The sequence below is a fragment of the Convolutriloba macropyga genome, chromosome 1 (genome assembly GCF_964194025.1).
Source record: "Convolutriloba macropyga chromosome 1, txConMacr16.3, whole genome shotgun sequence".
Lineage (NCBI taxonomy): Eukaryota > Metazoa > Xenacoelomorpha > Acoela > Convolutidae > Convolutriloba > Convolutriloba macropyga.
Genome location: NC_134468.1, coordinates 59416242 through 59438818, shown reverse-complemented (window position 1 = coordinate 59438818; position 22577 = coordinate 59416242). Strand labels below are relative to the sequence as shown.

The 22577-nt window shown below is 36.5% G+C and overlaps 1 protein-coding gene and 1 long non-coding RNA gene across 2 annotated transcripts; both read right to left on the bottom strand.

Moving 5' to 3' along the window:
• Window positions 1–78: 78 nt before the first annotated feature.
• LOC142341019 (uncharacterized) lies at window positions 79–17529 on the bottom strand. Its single transcript, XM_075391843.1, has 4 exons — window positions 16971–17529; window positions 6146–6443; window positions 4878–5730; window positions 79–1061 (listed from the first exon to the last, which is right to left on the bottom strand). Exons 1-4 carry the CDS (start codon window positions 17217–17219, stop codon window positions 821–823), a joined length of 1641 nt encoding a protein of 546 aa, XP_075247958.1. The 5' UTR covers window positions 17220–17529; the 3' UTR covers window positions 79–820.
• Window positions 17530–18214: 685 nt separating this feature from the next.
• Window positions 18215–20694, bottom strand: LOC142350236 (uncharacterized). Its single transcript, XR_012760866.1, has 2 exons — window positions 20449–20694; window positions 18215–20339 (listed from the first exon to the last, which is right to left on the bottom strand). It is a non-coding gene; the product is annotated as an uncharacterized LOC142350236 (long non-coding RNA).
• Window positions 20695–22577: the final 1883 nt, after the last annotated feature.

Sequence of the window (22577 nt, the reverse complement as noted above, 5' to 3'; positions counted from 1 at the left end):
ACGCTATTTGAGAAGCTCCCATAAATGCAATGTCATTTCAATAGCCCATGAAATTTGAAAGCCCGAAGAGAGAAAAGACAGCGTAAGAAAAATATATTCGAAAAGATGACGCACGAAAAGGTACACGAGCAATAGACAGGCAAAACGCCCCCGTAACTAAAATCCATTAAAACAATACAAATAGTTGTCACATGGAGCACTAATTTGAACTCAAATATGAAGTCTCAGATTCAGCACTTTACCTGAAAGAAGCCCGGACATAACTTGTACTAAAACCATTTGAACCTTTCTGGTCAAATTCAGAATTATGCATGAAACAAAATAATTTATAAATAATAAAGCACTTAAAATGAAAAAGCATTAAATCTACTTGTTCAACTTATCAAAATTATAAAATGAAAGTTAGGCAGTTGCTGCTAGTAAGAAATGACATCACAACCATGCTTGACATCTGATTCAAAATAAAGTGAGTTGTACAAAGAGAAATTCATGATGTAAATTAGAATTAGATTCAAAACCAGTAAGATGATCAAAAATAAATTATGATAGAAAAATTCTACTTCTGCCACGCAGTGACCGTCAATGTAGCAAATGGAAAGGACCTATTTCCCTTTCTCATATGAGCAGAATCTCGTGCCTCTGAGAGTAAAACTATTTTTATTGCACCACGCTGGGTAATATCAAATGATATATCTATGATTGACGAACAACCAACCCCGAACCAGCTGAGAAAAGGAAACGTTTCCAATATATTAATCTACTATTTGATTTATTGATACTGTTCTGTTCGAACAATGATTCCACATTTTGATGTCTCTGTTCACAATTCAGCAAATTCTTGCTCCAGCTTTTTGATCAGCTGTTCGTCCTCAGCGTTTAAAGCGTCCATGACATCCGTGTCACCAGACTCGCCCGTGACTACAGTGCCATTGGATGTAGTATTAGAAGTAGTAGATGGTCCGGAATCCGAGTACTGTTCCTGTTTTGTCTCCACTGTAGTCTCGGGTGGCTCCCCGTCCTGAATGACAGTTCTCTTCACCACTTCCTTCTTAAGCACAACTCTAAACGACAAAAAATGTTGAACATAACCGACTAACGTCGGGCTAATTGCTCTCGAACGACCGGCGAGCGTTCGCTCCGTCACTAGTTAGCCACGGTTTGTGATACTAGAAAGTAGAAAACTATTCCATGGCCAATAAAAATTTTTCAGTAACTTATTATCAAACCCTTAAGGTTTTCTAGCCCGTGGGGCAGCAAAAACTTGAATAATGACAATGTCAAAAAATTGAAAATTACAAGTTTTGTCAAAAAATGCTAAAATTCGAGATGTTAAAAGTTGCAAAACATTCCATTAACACTAGTAACTATGCAGTAACCTAATATCAAACCCTAGAGGAGGTTCCTTGCCACCTAAGGCTAAAAAACTCAAAAAATGACAAAAATTTTCAATGCTCTCAAACAACCGGCGAGCAGTTGGCTTTGTCAGTAGCTAGCCACGGTTCAGTGAGGTTGGCTCTAGCTTGATTCGACTCCGCAACTTTTAGTTTTCTAGTCTTGTCAGCAAATAAATCAAACTGATATTTTGCAAAATAATTACTTGCAAAATATTGAAAAAACTTTTTAAAAAAGGTTCCAGATTTTGCAGTGAAAATGTTCAAAACAATTTTTTTGTCTCTGGAGTTATGTCAAGTAACCCATCTGAAAGACTTGAAAAGTTTCGTTGGCCAGTAATGATCGTTAAACTAGGAAAAGGACAAAGTCAAAAATTTTGAAAACAATTGCAAATTTTAAAATGTTGCTCAAAACTCAACATATTAAAATCTTCAAAACCAATTCATTGTCTCAAGAGATTATCCATTATCCCTATTTCAAGCATTTAATAGTTTCACTGGCTCATAAAGAACCATAAACTTGGAACATAATAATAATTTTGAAAAAAAAATTATCAAAAAACTGCTAAAGCTGGAGTCGTTAAAGATTGATACCTATTCCATTAGTTCTAGAAACTATGCGACAGCTTATTATCCCTAGGACCCTGGTGCCAGAAAAAATGACAAAAATTTAAAAAACTTAAAAAAAGTTTGCTAACATTTTCTAAAATATGGTGATATTAAAATCTTGATAAACATCCCATTACATTTAGAAGCCATGAAGTAGCCTATAACCAATTCCTAGAGGAGATTATGTGGCTCTTGAGGCTGGAGAAGCCTAAAAATGACAAAAATTTCAAAAAAACTTGTAAAAAATTGCAAGTTGCATAAAAAACTGCTTAAAATTGTGATTATAAAAGTTGAAAATCTAGTCCATGACCAAAAAAACTTTCCCGTAACTTATTACCAAATCCTAACGGAGACTCTCTGTTAGGCTGAAAACCTGAAAAAAGACAATAAATGTCAAAATATCGAAAGAATAGCAACTTTTGTAAAAAAAAAATGCTCAAATTCGTGGTTTCGGAATCTTGAAAAGCATTCCATTACAATTAGAAACTATACAGTTACCTATTGTCAAACCCTAGATGAGGTTTCTCGGCCCGTGACGTCAGAGAAACCTAAAAACTGACAAAAATTCTTAAAAAAATTTAAAATGCAAGTTTTATCAAAAAAATTGCTAAAGTTTGTCATTCAAAACTTGAAGACTAAACCATGGCCAACAAATTTTCAGTAACTTATTATCAAACCCATAAGGACGTTTTGTGGCCCCTGCGTCTGGAAAGACGTGAATAATGAAAAATAAATGTCAAAAAATTGAAAAAAAATTGCACGTTTTGTCAAGAAAATGCTAAATTTCGTGATGTTAAAATGCTGAAACCATTCCACTACCACTAGAAGCTATGCAGTAACCTATTATAAAACTCTAGAGGAGGTTCCTTGACACCTAGAACCCAAAATTTTCAAAAAAATGACAAATATTTTCAAAAAGCTTGATTATAGTGGGGGGTCAACAGTGGGGGTGTCTTCAACCTCTAAGAACCGCCCTTCACATCATAAGTTTAAATCTCCAAAACAGTTTGAGCTGAAACAGAGCTGAAAGGCTCTAAGAGCACATAATGCCCGCTGGGCGCAACCTGTTAATCCCGTTTTTGAGGACGAAAAGTCAAATGGGTCAGACAAAAAATCGGTCAAGCGAAAAATCGCATTAAAAAAAGACCGACAGGACTAATATAATTGCTACAAACTTCGTTTGAGAGCAATTAAAAATTGAAAATTAGTATAAATTTGCGTGTTTTTGTTTGGGAGTATTCAAACATATAGCTCTTAAAATGGACATAAAAAGTACTTATGTCTTGCAGAAGACCTTAATCAACTTTAACAAGCCGAATTTTAGACTGGTCCAACAAAAAATTCGAAAAATGAGGAAAATACAAAAAATTGCAACATTTTGGGCTCAAAAACACCTAAAAATGACCTAGTTTTAACCTAAAACTACGGCCTTCCCAGAAGATTCACCACAGTAAGCACTTGGAGGACTACTAAACGCAGCTAAGGGCCTCTAATGAAACTTAATACCCGCTGGGCGCTACCTGTTTATCCCGTGTTTAAGGACGAAAAGTCAAATGGTTCGGACGAAAAATCGGTCAACCGAAAAATGGCATAAAAAAGACCAACAGGACTAATATAATTGCTGCAAACTTCGTTTGAAAGCAATTGAACATATCCGTCAGGTTGCTGGAAAATAGCACAATTGATTTCCATGAGCTAGATTTGGACAGAACAAAGCAATGAAAATAAATTGAAATTGATCGTGTTTTTACATTACATTAGTCTGTCGAGCAATTACGGTTTAAAGTCAAAAATATTATGTAGAGCTTCTTGTCAAGCTACATCAAACTTATCTTAAGCACGCTTACATTAGGTTGTTCTCTCTCAACGTTGTAACAGATATAACGCGAAAATATTGAGAAATCGGCAGAATTAGGAAAAGCGAAACTCAACGTGATTAAAGTGGTAAAAACACTCAGAGAATAGTCCAAATCGCGAAGACTCTTGCGCCGTAGCATATAGATAGCAACATGTACTGAATTTTGGAGTTGTACCTGCAAAGCATATGCACAGCCGGTATAATGCCAGAAACGGAGGAATGTGATATCTTAATGCATTAATTCTGATGTGAAATTGTCATGACCGGCCTCTATCGATTCATCACATTTCTTTTCATTCCCCCTTTGTCCTTGAACGCATTTACGTGGTTGTTTCGAACCAGTTCTAGATTCAATTCATTTGAACTAGTGAAAGTAGTAAGCCAGAATTCAAACGTGTAAAGACTTTGGAAAACAGCAGAGAGCGTAAAAGCCGTTTGAGATGCTGCGGCTGTTGAAAACTAAAGCAGGCACTCTCGAGCATACCACAATAACACTACAGCTATAGACACAATAATTGGAACGCAATAGCAGCTGACTGACATGACACGGTTGGGGGGGGGGGGGGGTTAAGTGGGAGGGTCCAAACTCTAGAAACTGGCCGTAATATCATAAATTTATGTCCCTTAAACACTTTCGGCGATGAGACTAGTGAGCCGTAGAGAACTTAATGCCCTCCGGTCTTCACCGGTTTATTCTGTTTTGAGGACGCAAAGTCAAATGGTCGGACAAAATATAATACAAAAAATCGCATAAAAAAGATCTAATATGATAGAAAATTTGTTTGGGAGCAATTAATAATTACTTTAAACTTCGCACAAGTGCAGTTAAAAACTGTCCTTCGTACCATGAAATTATGCCTCTTCAGCATGTACCGTGAAACCCCACACTTAACATACCGGTAAAGCTCTACCAGAACTGTGCAGTGACTTAATGCCCCGATTACACCAAATCTCAAACAAAAATGATCGATTAAAAAGGAGTCAGAATTACAGTACTTTGAATGAGAGCAGTTAAATACCTGCGTCGTGTCTTCACAACCGGCTCCAACTGTTCCGCTTTTTCCCCTGCCCCGTTGGGCAAATCAGCCAATGCTTTCTCAATCAGCTTCTCGGTGTCTGCTACTTCACTGCCTTCGTACACAAACTCCTTCCTCTCGCCATTCGGATCCACTCGAATAATACGCGTGATCTTCTTGGTCGTGATTGTCTCACTTTCTTCCTCATCATCATCATCATCATCATCTGTCTCTTCGTCTTCTTCCCCTGACTCCTCCTCGCTTTCTTCTTCGTCCTCGCTTTCCGCTGGCTCCGAAGCACGAGGAGCCACCCTTTCCTGACTCGGAATTTTTGATATCGTTTCGGGCTCAGCCTCTTTTTGTTCAGCTGCTTTTGAAGGCGAATCGTCGCGCATTTCTGTAATCTTCAAAACCTCAACCGGCGAATTGACTGCCTTTTTGAAGGTTTCTTCCAAGGATGATTTTTTAAAAGCTGGATCATCAGGCACCATGGACAGAATATCTTGCAATTCTTGAGGTGTTAAAGGTTGTTCTGTTTTAGTAACTTCAGACTTTGTAATATCTTCATCATATTCTTCCTCATCTGAATCAGCAAGACCGAAAAACTCCTTCCTCAATATTCGACTGTTCCTATTGCTACTGGCGCTGAGAGGTTCCTCAGGACTGGCAGGCGAAGCGTTAGTTTCCGCCACAACTGTATTTTTTACTTTAGTGTTCAGAGGTAGCTCAAATCTTTTCGATTCAACAGTATTTTGCTCTTTCGCTAAGAGAGAATTTTCATTGACCTCAGTAGGTTCTGAGGATAATGTTTTATCTGACAACTTGCTTTCAAGGTTCTCCAATACCACTTGGATGTCTAAACACAGTGTTCAAAAATATGTAAACGACTCCTCTTAAATATTACCTATTAATGTCGAAAACTACTAGAAGAAAGTGAGATCATTGAAAAAAATATAACGTAGAAAGATCACCCGGACCTAAATCATTTCACATTGTTCGCCAATTGTCTGCATAGCCTATTTTGTAAGCAATCAACACAATTCTAAAATTCCTTAGATTGTCTCAGTTTTAAAATATAAGAGCTTTATGAAATTGTTCCCAGATCTAATTTTTAACTTTCTGTTACCGTATTCCGTCCGTCCCAGAGCTTACATAAGTTGACTTCAGTTAATTGTAAACACAACCACATTTTTATATGTTTATTAGAGCTCCCAGTCAATACATTTGACAGTGAATTAAACTGGCATGCAAGAGCAATTGAAAAAAATTACCCTTTTCTTTCTTCTGATTTTTGTCAGCATTCAGCAACCTTTCGATCTCATCGTATGGCATTGACATAGGTTCTGGCACTTGACTTTTCGGTTTCAAGACGACATCGGAATACTTGCTGAGAAACTTCTCCATGCCCAGATCATTGGCATCCTTCTGCCACATAGGAGATATGCAATTAGAGACAATAAGGCACCATATGTCTTCATTCGGCTTACCACAAACAGCTTTCCCATTTTCCAATGGTGTAGGTGTACTCTCCGCTTTCAGGTACACTGAACCAGAGCCAAAGTCATCGGTCTAAATGCGAAATAATGCATGCAAAAAAAAGAATTAGCAAGTGCTAACGAGGTTTAGCATGTGCTAACGAGGTTGACAGTTGACTCTAGGTACATTACAAAAGCTCTATTAAATCCAGAGATAGACAGAACGAAATGAGTAGTAGATTACCTGGGCTCACCCCACTAGCTACCTCTCATTTTATGTCTTTAGATGGCGCTGTTGTAATGTACTTAAAAGTCGCTGTTGTAATGTACTTAAAATGAACTATTAACCTTGTTAGAACTTCTTAATTCCATCCCGAAACGCCATTCCCATCTTGAATTCTTGCCTCCTCAGCAGCTTCGGTGAGCTGTACACTTGAGAGGCTACTGAAGCTGCACAGCGACTTAATGCCCTCGGGCTTTACCAATTTATTTTTTCTGAGGACAAAAAACTTCAATTGGTATCACAAGCAAATCTTTTTTAAAACAGATAGCCGGGAAATAGCCTCCATTGATTCCCATAGCCCTGACTAGGATTGACAGAAGAAATGGCAAAAATGATTGATTCACAAAAATATTTTTGAAGTGCGAACTATTTTGATTTCATTTTGCTGTAACACATGCTCCTGCTTCTTATTGAGAGTATACAAGGGCTAGTATCAAAACCAATAAGCATTAGAGATGGTAACTAATATTTATAAGTACAAAGTTTAAGTAGCGGGCCTCTAAAATTGGGCTTTGAGGGTTTATCCCGTTATGTGAACAAAAATAAAGACAAAATCGAGAAAGCAAATTTTTATTCAAACAACTTTTCTCATTCTACTTTGAAATTGGAGTGAAAACTACATTCACGATACAAAATCACTCACTTTTTGCTCCACTTTTGTTTTCGGCGTTACAAAAATCAATTCTCTAATTTGACTTCAAAAATCATGAACATGTGAGAACAGATCTTAAAACACAGCCGGAAGAATACCGGAAACATCACTCGAATTCGTCTTCGCCCAAAAAGCTTTAAAATTGTTAGTATCTGACGGCAGCTGAGAAGGCGTGAGACCAGACAAAATAACAATTATGTTTTAGATAAAGGAAAAAATGGTCATAAGTATATTAAACTAAAAAATTAGGAAACTTCAACTTATTTTCCATGTAGTACCAGCACACAAACAAAAGAAAAACGTTGTTTCATGGAAATGAAGCTATAAATTTGCGCAAAAAAATGGGAAAGAAATAATACCCCCCCCCCCCCCCCCCCTTCGACATTCCGACACGAAATGAAAAAATTCGGAAATTGCAAATTTTGATTTTTTAATTGTTTGTCAAATTTTATAAGAAATAAGAAATAATTAATGTATTCAATTTGTAGAGTGTCTAGCAGCATCAGTTCAGTTACCAGCAAAATCAACAAAATAAAAACATTGGCCAAAAATCGTAAAACAATATCAAAAACAGAATTAGTTCAAATCCTTCAAAAAAGCGCCAAACAAAAATTACTAAACAAAAAGTTTCAAACGCAAATAAAATCAACCTGAACATTACTACTATAGTCTATAACAACCTCTGAAAAAAACAACCACCATGAAAATCTGAAAAAGAAACAGCTTCGAACAGCAGCACAAAAAAATTCACTCGCTTAGAACAAGATTTTCCACACCTTCATTTTTCACTCTGTGTTAAAAGAACAGAATAACCAAACCTCTTCTCTCCGCTCTTCGATTTTTTTCATTAAAACACCCTCTTCAAACTTAATTTACTTCCGGGTTTTTTCCCTCGCTCTCTGTCAAAAAAAACGTTCAGTGAAAATAAGCGACAAAAAAATATTTAGCCCCAGAAACTAACAAAAAATCTTAGTGTTTAATCAACAAAAAAAAAAATAAGAAAGCCACAACAGGCTCGCAAACCTGTCTAACTGAAGAAGAACTGAAAAGTGCAAAAAGACATTATAAAAAGTTACAAGTCGCCCTATTTTGTCGAATTTCACAACAAAATTACTGTTTTATGCCATATGAAGTGTAATCAATTTGTAACTCTGAACAATAGTCGTCATTCCAATTTTCAAAGAGTGCATAAAACAAAGTTGCAAATGCTTAACAGGCAGTAACATAGCTGATAAGCCTCAACATTATCAAAAAATTTTTATTAATTACCAAAAACATTCAGAACACTATCAAATCAATCATAGAACAATTAATATAGTCCATTCAAACCAATTAAAAAAATTTCAAAAAACTACCTGAAAATGCCGCACGTTACCAAAAAATTTCGCTCGCTTAGAAAATTTTTTCAACACATCAATTTCTCGCCCTCCCAAAAACAGCAGTTTTAAAAAACTCCTCTTTTCGCTCCACTCTCCAAATTGTTCAATACCCAAACGACTCCAAATTTCAAATTTTTTCACACGTTTCATTTTCTGCTCAAAATTTACTCCAATCAAACTTATTTAGAAAGACACTTCCCCGATACTCCTCTTCGAGCCGTAAAAGACAGCGCCACACTACAATTCTAATTCTTTCAACTGTCAAAAATAGGAACACAAAAATTGTATAAACTGTTTGAAAAATGATCGAATGGCCAATTTGAAAAAGCTGATAATAAATTATTTACTTTTAATAAAATCAAAAAGCTGATACCAAAATAAGTGGAAATGTTTCTTTTCTGTGAAAAACAAATGTTTTCATTATCTTAAGTGCACAAGCTGCATAGTCTGAAAAGAAATTCGACAAGCCATTCAAAGTATTTCTTCCCGATACAAAGGTACAGAGGAGTGCCCCTATAAGTCAGCTTGTTTTAGGTAATTCACTTTAGACCGATTCATACTTTTACAGTAGACGGTTATAAGTACCAGCATCTAGACCGTTAGCATTATGCTCTAAGGAACTTTGATAACTTAACTCACTAACTCTTTACATTCAGTCTAAGTGCAGGCGCTTTAATTGATTATCCAATTTGTTTTCATGTCGCCTTTTGACTTTGATCGTATATGCCTCAATTTGCCGAATGCAATCTAAAATCCAATCAGTTCATACAGTGAGGTAAGTCAGTCAAATTGGTGACTTACATAAACGAAATCAAGGAAAACGAATAAAAAACGTAAGCGGACAAGTCCTGAAATACAATCAAAAGAATTAAAGTAAAAGCAAAATATTCCTTAATTCCTTAAACTGAAAAGCAGATCAATTGCATCTATTCTCTTTTGGCTCCCAATTTCTTTTTTACGACCCAAATTAAAAAAATTTGTTGGTATATAGCACGTTACTATGTAAATGGCGAGCTCCTGAGGAGCGTACAAGACGCCCACTAAGCTGAGGGGGGGGGGGGGAGGGGGGGGGGAGGGAGAATAGATCCGATCAATGAAACATTACGAGCCAAACAGAGAGCCAGCAAAGCCAACAAATTTCGAGGAAAAAAGTTAATATCGTTTATGACCAGGATGTTGAATACCAAGTTATCGATGAAAACTTCAAGAAAACGAGTACAGAAATGTTGTCACCGAAGGAAAAACTTGGCTAAAACTTGCTTACGTTCCTGAAGCAAATGCCATCCCAACCAAATTTGTTCTGATTAATTATAGCAAATAAACAATATATGAGCTTTCGAAAAGCTGCATTACGCTCTAAAACATAAAAGATTCAAAATATTACAATAATTCGAAAACTCGAAAAAATGCACATTATAATCTATTGTGTTTAAGTTGGCATTACTATAACCTCAAAACAGATAAGAGAAAAGATATATATCTTGCTTAAGACCTCGGTACTGTTGCCAACTTCACACTAGCAAACTTTAGATACAGCCCAAATATGCGTTCAAAACCTTCAAAAAAGACCTTCTTCGATTTCATTTTACAACAGCTTCAGCATAATAATCCCTTGCTAAACTAGAAACACCAGCTTAGGACCTCATATGCTCAAACGAAATGCTCACAATAATTATGCTAACAATTATACAAGGGAAAATAGTAAAACAATCTGATAAAATTGGCCAAAACTTTTTACCAATTGCGATTCCGAAACAGTGATTTTCAACTGACCGTAAAGCGCAGTTAACTCCGGTTCACTTACGACAAACAAATGACAGACAAAAGAATAAAAGCTACCTACAGTGTAAACCTAGAAAATCTTTACAATGGTTGTATGTTCTCCCTATACTTGGTCTCAATATCACAAAAACCGTTCGTTAAAAACCAACCGATGGATGTTCAATCAATAACCCACCCAACATCAACATCCCAGACAAACGCGCTAAAAAAATGAAATAGGCATACAAAAAAAACAATATAGAAAACTAAACGTTTTTGCTTATTTTTCCTATTTATTAATTAAATATTTACTCTTATTACCAGCAGTCAATGACTAGTTTTAAAAAAAGGATTAGAAAAAATGTTGGAAAACTCTGTTAAATAACAATAACAAAAAAACATCGAAAAGGTAAAAATAGGCCGAAAATTAAAAATTACATTTAATTTAAACAAATTCTTTTATTAAAAACATGTTAATTATCATAATCCTAGTTATCATCAATCTACCAAAAAATATTTTTAAAAAATTGCTTACAAAACCATTTTCCATCAAAAGAACAAACTAAATACAACACATAAAAGACAAAAAGGGTACAAAAACTGGTGAACACGCATCTAAAAGGGCAAAATGATGAAGATAGCTCAAAATTGCACATGAACGTCTAATAATTGCTTCAGATGGTCAAAAATACTCCCAAACATACAATTAAATGGTTACAATAATTAAAAAAGTTGACTTCGATCGATAAAACTGCTTAGAAAAAAAATTGCTCGCTTGGCAGAAAATTTTTTCACGGCAACTTTCCTTGTTCTCTCTCTCTCTCTCTCTCCCTCGGATTATTGAATAAACAAAAATCGCTGTAAAACTTGTCTATTCTGAGCCTTCTTTTTCAAATTGACCTACACTAAATATTTGTTTTGACATGCAGCACTTGACTTTACATCCTGTGAAGACTTACCCCCTCTACCCACAGATTTAGAGTAACAAATTTAAATATAATCGACTAACGTCGGGCGAATTACTAAAGACTGGTGAGCAGTTGCCTTAGTTAGTTGCTAGCTACGGTTTGTGGAGGCTAGCATTATGGAAGTGCGTAGGGGGAGCCCGGCGGCCGGAGTTTAAGCGCGTTGGTTTACCAGTCGAATGATGTACAGGGGTGGGGATTGTGATGTGAAAAGAGGCGTTGAATCCAGACAAAAATTGGTCAAGCAAAAAATTGCATGAATGTAGTGAAAAAATTGCAGATGAAGTGTAATCAATTTGTAACTCTGAACAATAGTCGTCTTTCCAATTGTCAAAGAATGCATCAAAACAAAACAAAGGCCAAAAAGTTGCAAAATGGCTTAAAAGGAAGCAACACAGCGAATGAGCCTCAAAATTATCTAAAAATCTTTATTAATAACCAAAAATTTTCAGAACACTATCAAAACAATCTTAGAACAATTAATATAGTCCATTGAAACCAATTAAATAATTATCAAAAAATAACCTGAAAATGCCGCACGCGATCAGAAAATTTCGCTCGCTTAGAAAAATTGTCCAATACCTCAACATGTCGCTCTCTCGAAAACAGCAGTATTAACAAAAAACCTCCTTTTTCGCTCCACTCTCCAAATTTGTTCAATATATAAACGACTCTAATTTTTTTCACAGGTTTCATTTTTTGCTCAAATTCACTTCCAGCTGTAAAAGACAGCGCCACAATACAATTCTAACTCAGTTGTAAAAAATAGGAACACAAAAATTGTATGAACTGTGTTTGAAAAATGATTGAACGGCGAATTCGAAAAAAATGGTAAAAATTATTTACCTAGGACACATATGTTTTATCCTAAGTGCACAAGCTGCATAGCTTGAAGAGAAATTCGACAAAGCCATTCAAATTACTACTTCCCGTTCCAAAGGTGCAGAGGAGTGCCCCTATAAGTCAGCCTTTCTTTGGGTCATTCACTTGAAGAGGATTCATACTTTTACAGTGAACGGTTAGAAGTACCATCATTGGAGACAGTTAGTATTATGCTCTAAGGAACTTTGATAACTCAACGCACTAACTCTTTAAACATTCAGTCTAAGTGCAGTCGCTTTAATTGTTTATTCAGTTTGTTTTCATTTTGCGCTTTGACTTTGATCGTATATGCGTCAAATTGCCGAATGGAATCTAAATTCGAATCAGTTCAAACCGTGAGGTAAGTCAGTCAAATTGATTACTTACATGAACGACATCAAGGAAAACGAATAAAAAACATAAGAGGACAAGTCCTGAAATACAATTAGAAGAATTGAAGTAAAAGCAAAACATTCATTGAACTGAAAAGCAGATCAATTGCACCTATTCTCTTTTGCCCCCCAGTGTTTTTTTACGACCCCAATTAAAGAAATGTTATATAGCACGTTACTATGTAAATGGCGCGTGCGCCTGAGGAGCGTACAAGATATAAGCCCACTAAGCTGAGGGGGGCAAGACAGAATAGATCCAATCAATGAAACATTACGAGCCGAAGAGAGAGCCAGCAAAGCCAACAAATTTAGAGGAAAAAAGTTATATCGTTTATGACCAGCATGTTGAAAACCAAGTCATCGATGAAAACTTCAAGAAAACGAGTACAGAAATGTTGTCATCGAATGAAAAAAATTGGCTGAAACTTGCTTACGTTCCTGAAGCTAATGCCATCCCAACCAAATTTGTTCTGATTATTTATAGCAAATAACCAATATAAGAGCTTTCGAAAAGCTGCATTATGCTCTAAAACAAAAGATTCAAAATTTTACAATAATTCGAAAACTCGAAAAAATGATCATTACAATCTATTGTGTTAAGTTGGCATTACTATAACCTCAAAACAGATAAGAGAAAAGATATATATCTTGCTTAAGACCTCGGTACTGTTGCCAACTTCACACTAGCAAACTTTAGATACAGCCCAAATATGCGTTCAAAACCTTCAAAAAAGACCTTCTTCGATTTCATTTTACAACAGCTTCAGCATAATAATCCCTTGACTAGTTTTAAAAAATGATAAGAAAAAAACTTGGAAAACTCTCATAAATAACAATAATAACAAACATCAAAAAACAGTAAAAATGGGCTAAAATTAAAAATTACATTTAATTTAAATAAATTCCTTTATTAAAACCATGTTAATAATCATAATCTTAATTATCATCAATCTACCAAACAATATTTAAAAAAAATGCTAACAAAACCATTTTCGATCAAAAAACACTGAAGACAACAACACATTTAAAACAAACAACGTAAAAAAAACTGGCGGAAACATATCTAAAACAGCAAAATCCTGTGAAGACTTACCCACTCCCCCGAAAGATTTAGAGTCACAGATTTAAATATAACCGACTAACGTCGGGCGAATTACTCTGGTGAGCAGTTGCTTTCGTTAGTTGCTAGCTACTGTTTGTGGAGGCTAGCTTTATTGAACGGCGTGGGGCGAGCACAGCGGTCGGAGGGTTGGGGTTTGAGCGCGTTGGTTTACCAGTGGAACAATGTGCAGGGGTAAAGATTGTGTGATGTGATGAGGCGTTGAAGTCAGACAAAAATTGGTCAAGCAAAAAACTGCATTAAAAAGACCACAGGATTAATATAATTGCTACAAACTTTGAGTGCGAGCAAAAAAAATCTTCGCCGATTACTCTCGCCGAGTAGTGAAAATGACAGTGCACCCTCTTTGGATTGTGAAAAAAAGAAAGCGCCTAAGGTATTACCTTTGAGGCTGAAAGTGGCTATTAATCTAACTAATACTATCAAATTGTAATAAATTAGGAAAAAACGGATGGTAAATTTTGTCGTAACCAACTAATTCCGAGTAAATTGCTCTCAAACGACTGGTGCCCGGGGAGGTTCTTCATATGTATTGCATCGATGAAAAATCCTGAGAACAGTAAAGTAAGAACAGTAAAATGAATAATAGAAAACTTTCTTCAGATTGAATTTAAATTCAGACTTCTTGGTCCGAAAAAGAATTTCAAAGCATTGAAATTAAAATCTGACTTCTTGGTGAGAAGTTGAAGGTCATAAAGCATGAAAGCGGAATTCAGTGGCTCCGAAATATTGATTCCAATGCTTAAAAAGGACAATTTTTCACGTTCTATAAAACAGTTCTAGTGAATTAACTTAGACTAGTTAAGGCTCTAAGGGAGCTGCTCGGCCACTTAATGCCTTCCGAGCCTTTACCCTTTATCCGAGCCTTTATCCTTATTGCCTTCCTTTAGCCTGTTTATCCCGTTTTTGAGGACAGACAAAAAGTTAAAAGGTTCAGGCCAAAAATCAGTCAAGCGAAAAATCGAATAAATAAGACCACAGTACTAATATAATTGCTACAATTTTCTATTGAGAGCAATTAAACATAAACGCCGGTCGAGCGATTTGGCTTCGTCAGTAGCTGCGGCTTACGGAGGCTAGCTTGAGCTTAATTGAAGGTCCATCGCGTGAGCACAAGGGGGGGGGGGGGGGGTGAGCCTGCTGGGTTACGGGTGGAATGAGTTGGAGTGGGGTCAGAAATAGCGGGCCCTGGCACAAGAGGGGGCCAACCTCTGAGAAATGCCCTTCAAGGCATCAAACTTTAAAATGACCACAAGACTAAGAAAATTGCAACCAAATTTATTTGAGAGCAATTACAACCTAAAGATTAAAAGATTACTGTCAGTTGTCCTGAAAAATATCTAATCCAGAGAGAGAGAGAGAGAGAGAGAGAGAGAGGGAGAGAGAGAGAGAGAGAGAGAGAGAGAGAGAGAGAGAGAGAGAGAGAGAGAGAGGGGGTGAGTTTCCGATTATTTACGAAAACCAAGACGAAATAAGAACATGCATATAAAGTGACACATGATTAATTTACGCGCGCTAAATATTTTCAATGCTGATATCTGTATGAAAAAAGGGCAAAAGTTATCCAACTCGTGTCTGTCAACGTTTTCTGTCGTAAATACTTCCTGATAATAAGTACACATTCGATTAACGGCTCATTAAACTTGTGCCAGCAAAGATAATTGTGCGTGGTAAGAGCGCAGGTCAAGAAAGTATTGGTTGAAGATTTGCAATCCAGAGGAGTTTGGACAAATGTTTCTGGGATAGATGTTTATAACTAGGGTCAAGGTGAAAAGTTCAAATTTGTAGCACAACGGAAGAATTTTGCTAAAATCAAGTTGTTCAATATAGGATTTCGTTTATCCAAAAATCCAGCAGTAACATTAAATTTGAAACTTTTCGAATTTGAAAATAACTTATATTGGGAGAAGCAGCAGGTCAACTGTAGGTTAAAACTGATAAAACTAAACTGATACAGATTAAAATTTGTTGTGGCTGAATTCCATAGAATATGATGTTGGAGGTGATAGAATGCTCTACCATCCTTCGTTAAATTATCTTGCGAATGCACACCTCATTTCAGATTTGAGGTAAAAAAGACTCCAAGATCTTATGTTTTCACATTTTGGATTGTATCGTTTCGCCATTTTATGCAAAAAAAATTCCATCAATCAAGAGACATTTCGTTCGATATCAAGCCATTTTGCAAGTTCCAAAGCGTAACTGCTCAGGCCATTTTCGAAGTTTAAAGAGTTGACAACTAGTTTAAGATCATTCGCAAAAAGCCATGGAATTCCATCGAGAAAAATTGAGGCTATGTCATTTAAATGAAAATTATGAACGGGGGGCCTAAGACATACACATGGGGTGCGCCACTTTTAACTGGCAGTAACGCAGATTAGTGACTGTTAAAAGTAACCAATTGGTGACGTTACCCTAAGTGACAATTGAAAAAGCTGATAAAATCATTGTTCAGACCGAATATTTTCAATTATGAGGTCAGAATGGTGAAAGGAACTTTATCAAAAATAAGTGAAACGATAGGACGAAGGCTAATTGATCTGTAGTAGGTAATATCATTTTTAGAAACCAAATGGAAGCCTGAACTGAAAAACAGAGCATGTAGAAACCAAAAAGAAAAGAGTAGACATTACTCAAAGTGATCAGGTAATTGACAAAAAAATATTTTAAAGGTTGCGCTGTTTTTATTGGAATTCGCATTTAGACAAACTCCAGCTTTTCAATGAAAGAATGCAAGGATAAGTATCAAAACCAATTAACATTTGACAAAATGCAAATTGTCCGACGAAAAACCAGTTGTACAAAAAATTTCATAAACATACCAACAGGGCTATTATAATAGCTGCAAATTTCGCTGGCGAGCAATTAAATTGCTCTACGTACGTCAAAATTTAATTTTCAGAACTTCCATTTTTCACCAAGGGAGAAGCATCAGACCTGCTACTTTTGTGCTCAATTCTACCAATACAATTTGTCTGCAATAAAGACAATCGAAACAACTGCGTTTCGATGAATGAAAATAAAGTTTAAAGAAAACCTTATACACTGCTGGAATAATCTAAAATTGAATTAATTAATTTCTGAAGTTTTCGATTGCGCTAACCCATTATAGTATGTTAAATAGGTTCAATATGGATCAATAACTCAGCAGAAAATTACACAGAGCATAGAGAATACAAAATAGAATGGTCGGAACGAAAACGCTCACCTGAGTTTTTCTGTGATAGTATTCGTGACAACAGCAGCCACAACAGAGATTCTTGTGACAGCAGCAACATCGGCAACACTTAGAAGGCACACAAAAACAACACTTGCAGCATCTCCACAGAAAAGCGAGTCGTCTCTTGACGCTGGCTGTTGAACTGTTGATACTACTGCTAATGCTCGCTCTTCTAATGCCACCCGGAACTAATTCAATTTCCGTCATTTGCTTGTCTGTTTTCTCACTGTTGGCCATGTTCAAACATTCGCCGACTATAACCTTCTTAAAGACCGCCAAACAACATTGAGGCCAGGAGCAATAGACGTTAAACTTACGCTTTATCAGCGATTGGACGTAAACATGCGATTTAAAGTAATGGAAAAGAAGAACTGCAGTCTGAACTCGAAAGAATTCGAAAAGTGGGTTTCAAATCCAGTGCAAAAGCGCATGTGTTACTATTACAAATTCCGTGCCCACGGCTGTAATTGAGTCATGCATTGACACACACACACACACTTTTATGTATGAGTCTGTTACATGCAGTTCTGAAACGAAGATTGTATATCAATATTTACTCCGAACCAACTTCGAGAAAAAAAGATGCTTTTGTTTTGCATGCCCTACGAATCCACATGTCAAATAGCCAAGATCTAATATTACCAAATAATTTAAGATACGCACATTAAACTAAACTGCTGCAATTCAAGTGAGGGAAATGCAATACGCACCAAATATTTGAAATAATTATATCTTAAGAGTAAAAGCGCACATGAGATTATATGCACAAACAATTTTAGTAAGCGCAACTCACATTGTTCAGAAAAACTTAAAGTAAAATCTAATGCGAGATTTTTTTTGATAGTTTTATAGACTTCAAAGGTAACATTAGCTGCCGGATCTATTGCCCCCAAGTGTTTTTACGCCTCCAATTGCAAATTATATGTTGTCATATAGCACGTTACTATGAAAAAAAATAGCACGTGCGCTTGGGGGTATAAAAATATAAGCCCAATAAGCTGGGGGCCAAAACAGAATAGATCCGCATGATCAATCAATTCGATATGAGGGCTTTTCAGTCAAATTACACTATTTCGAAAAAAACTTCACTTGAAAACGATGAGAATGTTGACTTCTAGATTTGAGCAAAAAAATTGTACCAAGGCCAAACTAATGACAAAGTTCAGTACTCAATGCAAAGCAAGCCATGATACTCCTTTATACTCCAAGGTAAAAAAAAAGGTAAAAAAAAGTAAAAAAGATAATCCAAATTGTAAAATAAAACAATGAGCATATACGCATAACAGAAAAAAATATATAAAAAGGTCAATAAAGAGAAAGCTCCTCCCCTAAAAGCGTAGTCGGTCAACTCGGGGGCGGCAAGTCAACTCCTATATACATTTATAGACCGTGAGAGTAGTGAAAAAATTAAAGCATCCAAAGCAAGAAAGGTGAACAGCAGAATTACGAACCGAATAGTATAGTAGTAGAGTAGACTTCAGAACATGAGCTCTTAGTGGTTTCCCCCCTTTTACAGTTCAATGTTTAACTTATTCGTAGTTTGTAGTAGATGTTACAGTTTCCCCATCTGCAATAGAGTCTCCATGTGCATTTGTTAGTCTCACTGTACTTTTTCACGAATAAACTTTGGTACATGAAAGCTAGAGTCGATTTGTCTGGTCCTTGATGAATTGTCAGACAGGCACGGATAAAGCAGTTGTGAAGTTTACTAGTACGCACGAAGTATTTGTCGTCTGTCTTCATCAGTCTTGTTGGTACAACTGGCCTCTTTGAAATTACCTGGTGGTATTATACGCATCGCGTGTAGTTTTGCAAAAGGGACATCATCGTTGTTGTTTAGTATGTCAAGCAGCATCAGAATGTCGTGCATCTAAATATAGAGACTTAGCGCAAGGAGTTTCAGATTCTTTAGTCTTTGGCAGTAAAGTTTTTCGGACCCAAGAATCCACCGAGTTGCTAGCTTATGCACTCTTTCAACTTGCTCCGCGCTGGCTATACTTGGTTGCCATGTTTGCGAGGCTTATGTAGCGATGGGCATTACATACCCGATATAGGCATTAAGCTTAAACTCAATTGTCCATTTCTGTAGAAGGCTCAATTTTGAACAGAGCTATTATCGATTTGCTTGCACGGCGGGCACAGTTTTTGTTCTAATTGAGATTATTGGTTACGATGAGCCACTGATGGCGTTCCTTTTCAACAGTCGACAAGGGTTTCTTCATTAAGGAGGCTTGTAAGTTTCCTCTAAGGCCCAGTGTTGATTTCTTGTTTAGAAGCATTTTGTTTGAAGTTAACTGCTAACTTCAGTGAGAGTTTCAGGAAGGTCGTTGATAAACAGTAGAAATAAGAGAGCCCAGCATAGCCCCTTGAGGTACCTCACTGATCACCCTTTTCAGGGTCGATGAGTTGTCTTCAATGCCTGTATGTCAGGTAGAAGTGCACAAGGGAGGGAAAGTTTCTACCATTGCCAAATTGCTCGAGTTTCGGTATCAGGTTGTGCGGAACAATATCGAAGGCTTAAGCAAAATCTAAATACAGGACTGCCAGTTGATCCGTCTCTGATTTGTATAGTTCAAAGAGCCTGTTGATAAAAAATACGAGTTGCATTGTCGCTGAGTATTGACTGTAAACTAGTCTGCCCTTGGTGTTTCTATAGATGGCGTCAAAAATCAATTTCTCTAAAACCTTCGAACAGCAGCACTGTAGACTTATCGGTCTGTAGCAGCTCAGATCGGCCCTGTTACGCTTCTTAAAAATCGGTGTCACTTAGCTGGTTTTCCAGGCGTCCGGATAGAGCCCTTTGTTCAGGCACGTTTCAAAGCTGAGGGTCATTGATTTGCTCAGTGTTTGATAGCACTCCTTTAGCACCAGATTTCGATTTTTTAATGTGCCGTACACTTGTTCACATTTAGTTGTCTCATTATGTCGCTGATTTGACTGTGATTTATTGTGATTCGATTCAAGACTCCGGGTTCAAAAGAGATCGCATGATTTTCAGGGCTCTTGCCAACGACACCTACAAAGTATTCGTTGAGTTCGCTTTCGTTACCACTTGTTGACGCGTTTCACGCACTTTTGAATTTTGCTAACAGTTTTCCCCTCGAAAACCGTTTTCTCGAATTGTCCCACGTTAGCTTCAGATGCTTGCAGGATTTCTTTTTCTAGCCTTTTATTTTCAACAAGCTAGCCAGGTCACGTCTTGGTTTGCGCTTCATTGATTGCAATTTTTTGATGCATCATGACTACTGGATATCCAGGGTGGGAACTTTGCTCGATGTTCAGTAACTCTGTGTACAGAAATGTCGATATTTTCCCCACAGCCAGTCGTAGCATTGTCTGACAAGTTCACTCAAATTGCTGAAGCATCAGGGGGTAAGGCACTATTTTCTTAATGAATCGTTAAGAACCTCTCAATCTACTCTTTTGAAAACGTATTGGTGGTTTCTCAATTTATCTATTTTTTCACCTGTTAGTAGCAGCCAGTATCACAGTTACAGCAGGTTTGTGGTCAGAGAACTGATCCGGCAGTTTCTTAATGAGCTGATCACCGACTTGGCATGTGACTATTAGTTCTGGATTGTCGCATAGTACGGATAGCACAAACGAAAAAGAATCCCAAAATAGATACGAGAATCAGAAATCAATATATAAGATGAGGTGATTTTGAATCAAAATTTCAAATAAATTGATAGACATACAGGACAGCAGCCTCCCTTCCTCTATAAAGCTAAACAGACATTAAACATTCAGCTGACCCTAGTGAACAACGGCAGAGAAAAAATTTCTTGATTTTTTTACACCCTCTGTGGCAGACGATGAAGACGAAAAAGAAAAGTCTCATGAATTTTGTTGAATGTATGAATACATACAATCAAAGGCATAGTTAACAAAAAACTTTGAAATAATTTTTAATCGTTAAGTAAATTGATTTAAAAAAAAACAAATAACTTGAGTTCTCAGCTTTGTCAATTATTTATTGACCCAATCGAAAATATTTATTGACCCACACGAGTATCATGGAAAATATTTTTGCTCCATCTCAAATATATTTTGAACTCAGTAATTTCGAGTTTCCTTTGGAAAGAAATTTTATAGGTTGGTTATAAAATACAAAAAAAAACAATTAAGCGTGAGTCCAATCGTTGATGCATGCTTAAAATATTTGGATCTTTTCCGTTTGTGCCCCCCCCCCCAGCTTAGTGGGCGCATATTATTTGCATCCCCCAGACGCACGTGCAATAATTTTACATAACGATTTACTACGTAATGACACGTGCTCTGTAACTGGGGGGTGCATAACGTACTGGGGGGGGGGGGGGGCACAAACGGAAAAGATCCAAATATTTTCATTGACTTGAATTTTTATATTTTGATCTGCTTTTGATCGCCAATTTGCATGTCCAATTAATACTCCTGCTGCTTAGTGTTAAAATCGCCTATAGCCCCATAATCACGGTAAACATACCATAACGATGGGAAAGACTCCCAAAATTAATCGTCGCCTAAACGATAATATCATATGTTGGGTTCATATCTGAGGGGGCTATAAGTAAACAGACCACCACCCTGGGTGGCATTAATGGAAAAGACGCCAAGTCTTTAGGAACACTTAATTTGGCGATGTTTACAAAATGTTTTGCTGGAAATTGAATTATTGTCGTTTCTCTAGTTTTCATTCCAACAACCAGTATTTGCAAGGTTTTTTAACTTTACGAGAGTTTTCTTCTTTTATTATGCCAAGATATTTGCATTCACTGTTATTGGTATGAACTTTTATCCAATGTCTATCGTTTCAGATCCTAAGTTTTTATCGTTACAAGTAAATTGAAATCTGACGTAATCTGTTTCGTCAGTTGTCAAAATCAGTTTTTAATTTGAAATAAAAGACAAAATTAGAACTATCTCAAAATATTTGAAAAGGATTGTCAATTTAAAACTTTCTTACGAACGTTTTCGAACTCTGAGTTAATCTTCAGGTTAAAAACAATACAAAATGCTAGAATGAAAAGCCAGAAAATAAAATGCAAATCACTAAAATCAATCATTCAAGGAAATTTAAAACGAATTTTTACATATCTACAATCTTATCTACAAAATTTTTACATCTGAGTAAAAATACATTTTCGATTTGATGTAGCAGATTAATATCAGGAATAGGAAGCTACCCAAAGCCTGAAAATAGCAGCTGTTTCGCCCATCCACAAGAAGGGTGAAAGGAAACTTGTCTAAAACTACAGACCAGTGTCGTTGCTTAACATTGAAAGCAAGATATTCGAGAAATGCATCTACGAAGAACTGTCCGCGCAATTAACCAAGTTTCTTTCCTCGAAACAAGACGGTTTTGTTCCACAGAGATCAGTGTACACGAACATGCTGCTATTCTTGAAGAAAATACACAAAGCGCTGGACAAAAACGTGCAGAGAGAAGTTGTCGTATTTTATACTGCTTTTGCTAAGCCGTTCGATCGTGTACCCCACTTCGAACTTCTATTAAAAGCAGGGCTAATTGGCATTGGAGGTTGTCTCCTTGAAGTCTTATATGACTATCTCAACGGACGAGAACAATTTGTCCGAGTGGACAACATCAAATCGAAA

What these genes read in the sequence shown, in the direction of transcription:
- LOC142341019 (XM_075391843.1), bottom strand. Translation starts at nt 17,219, where the DNA reads ATGGCCAACAGTGAGAAAACAGACAAGCAAATGACGGAAATTGAATTA. An exon ending in ACTATCACAGAAAAACTCAG is followed by an intron (nt 6,444 to 16,970) that starts GTGAGCGTTTTC and finishes TTTCGCATTTAG; the next exon opens with ACCGATGACTTTGGCTCTGG. An exon ending in AAATCAGAAGAAAGAAAAGG is followed by an intron (nt 5,731 to 6,145) that starts GTAATTTTTTTC and finishes CACTGTGTTTAG; the next exon opens with ACATCCAAGTGGTATTGGAG.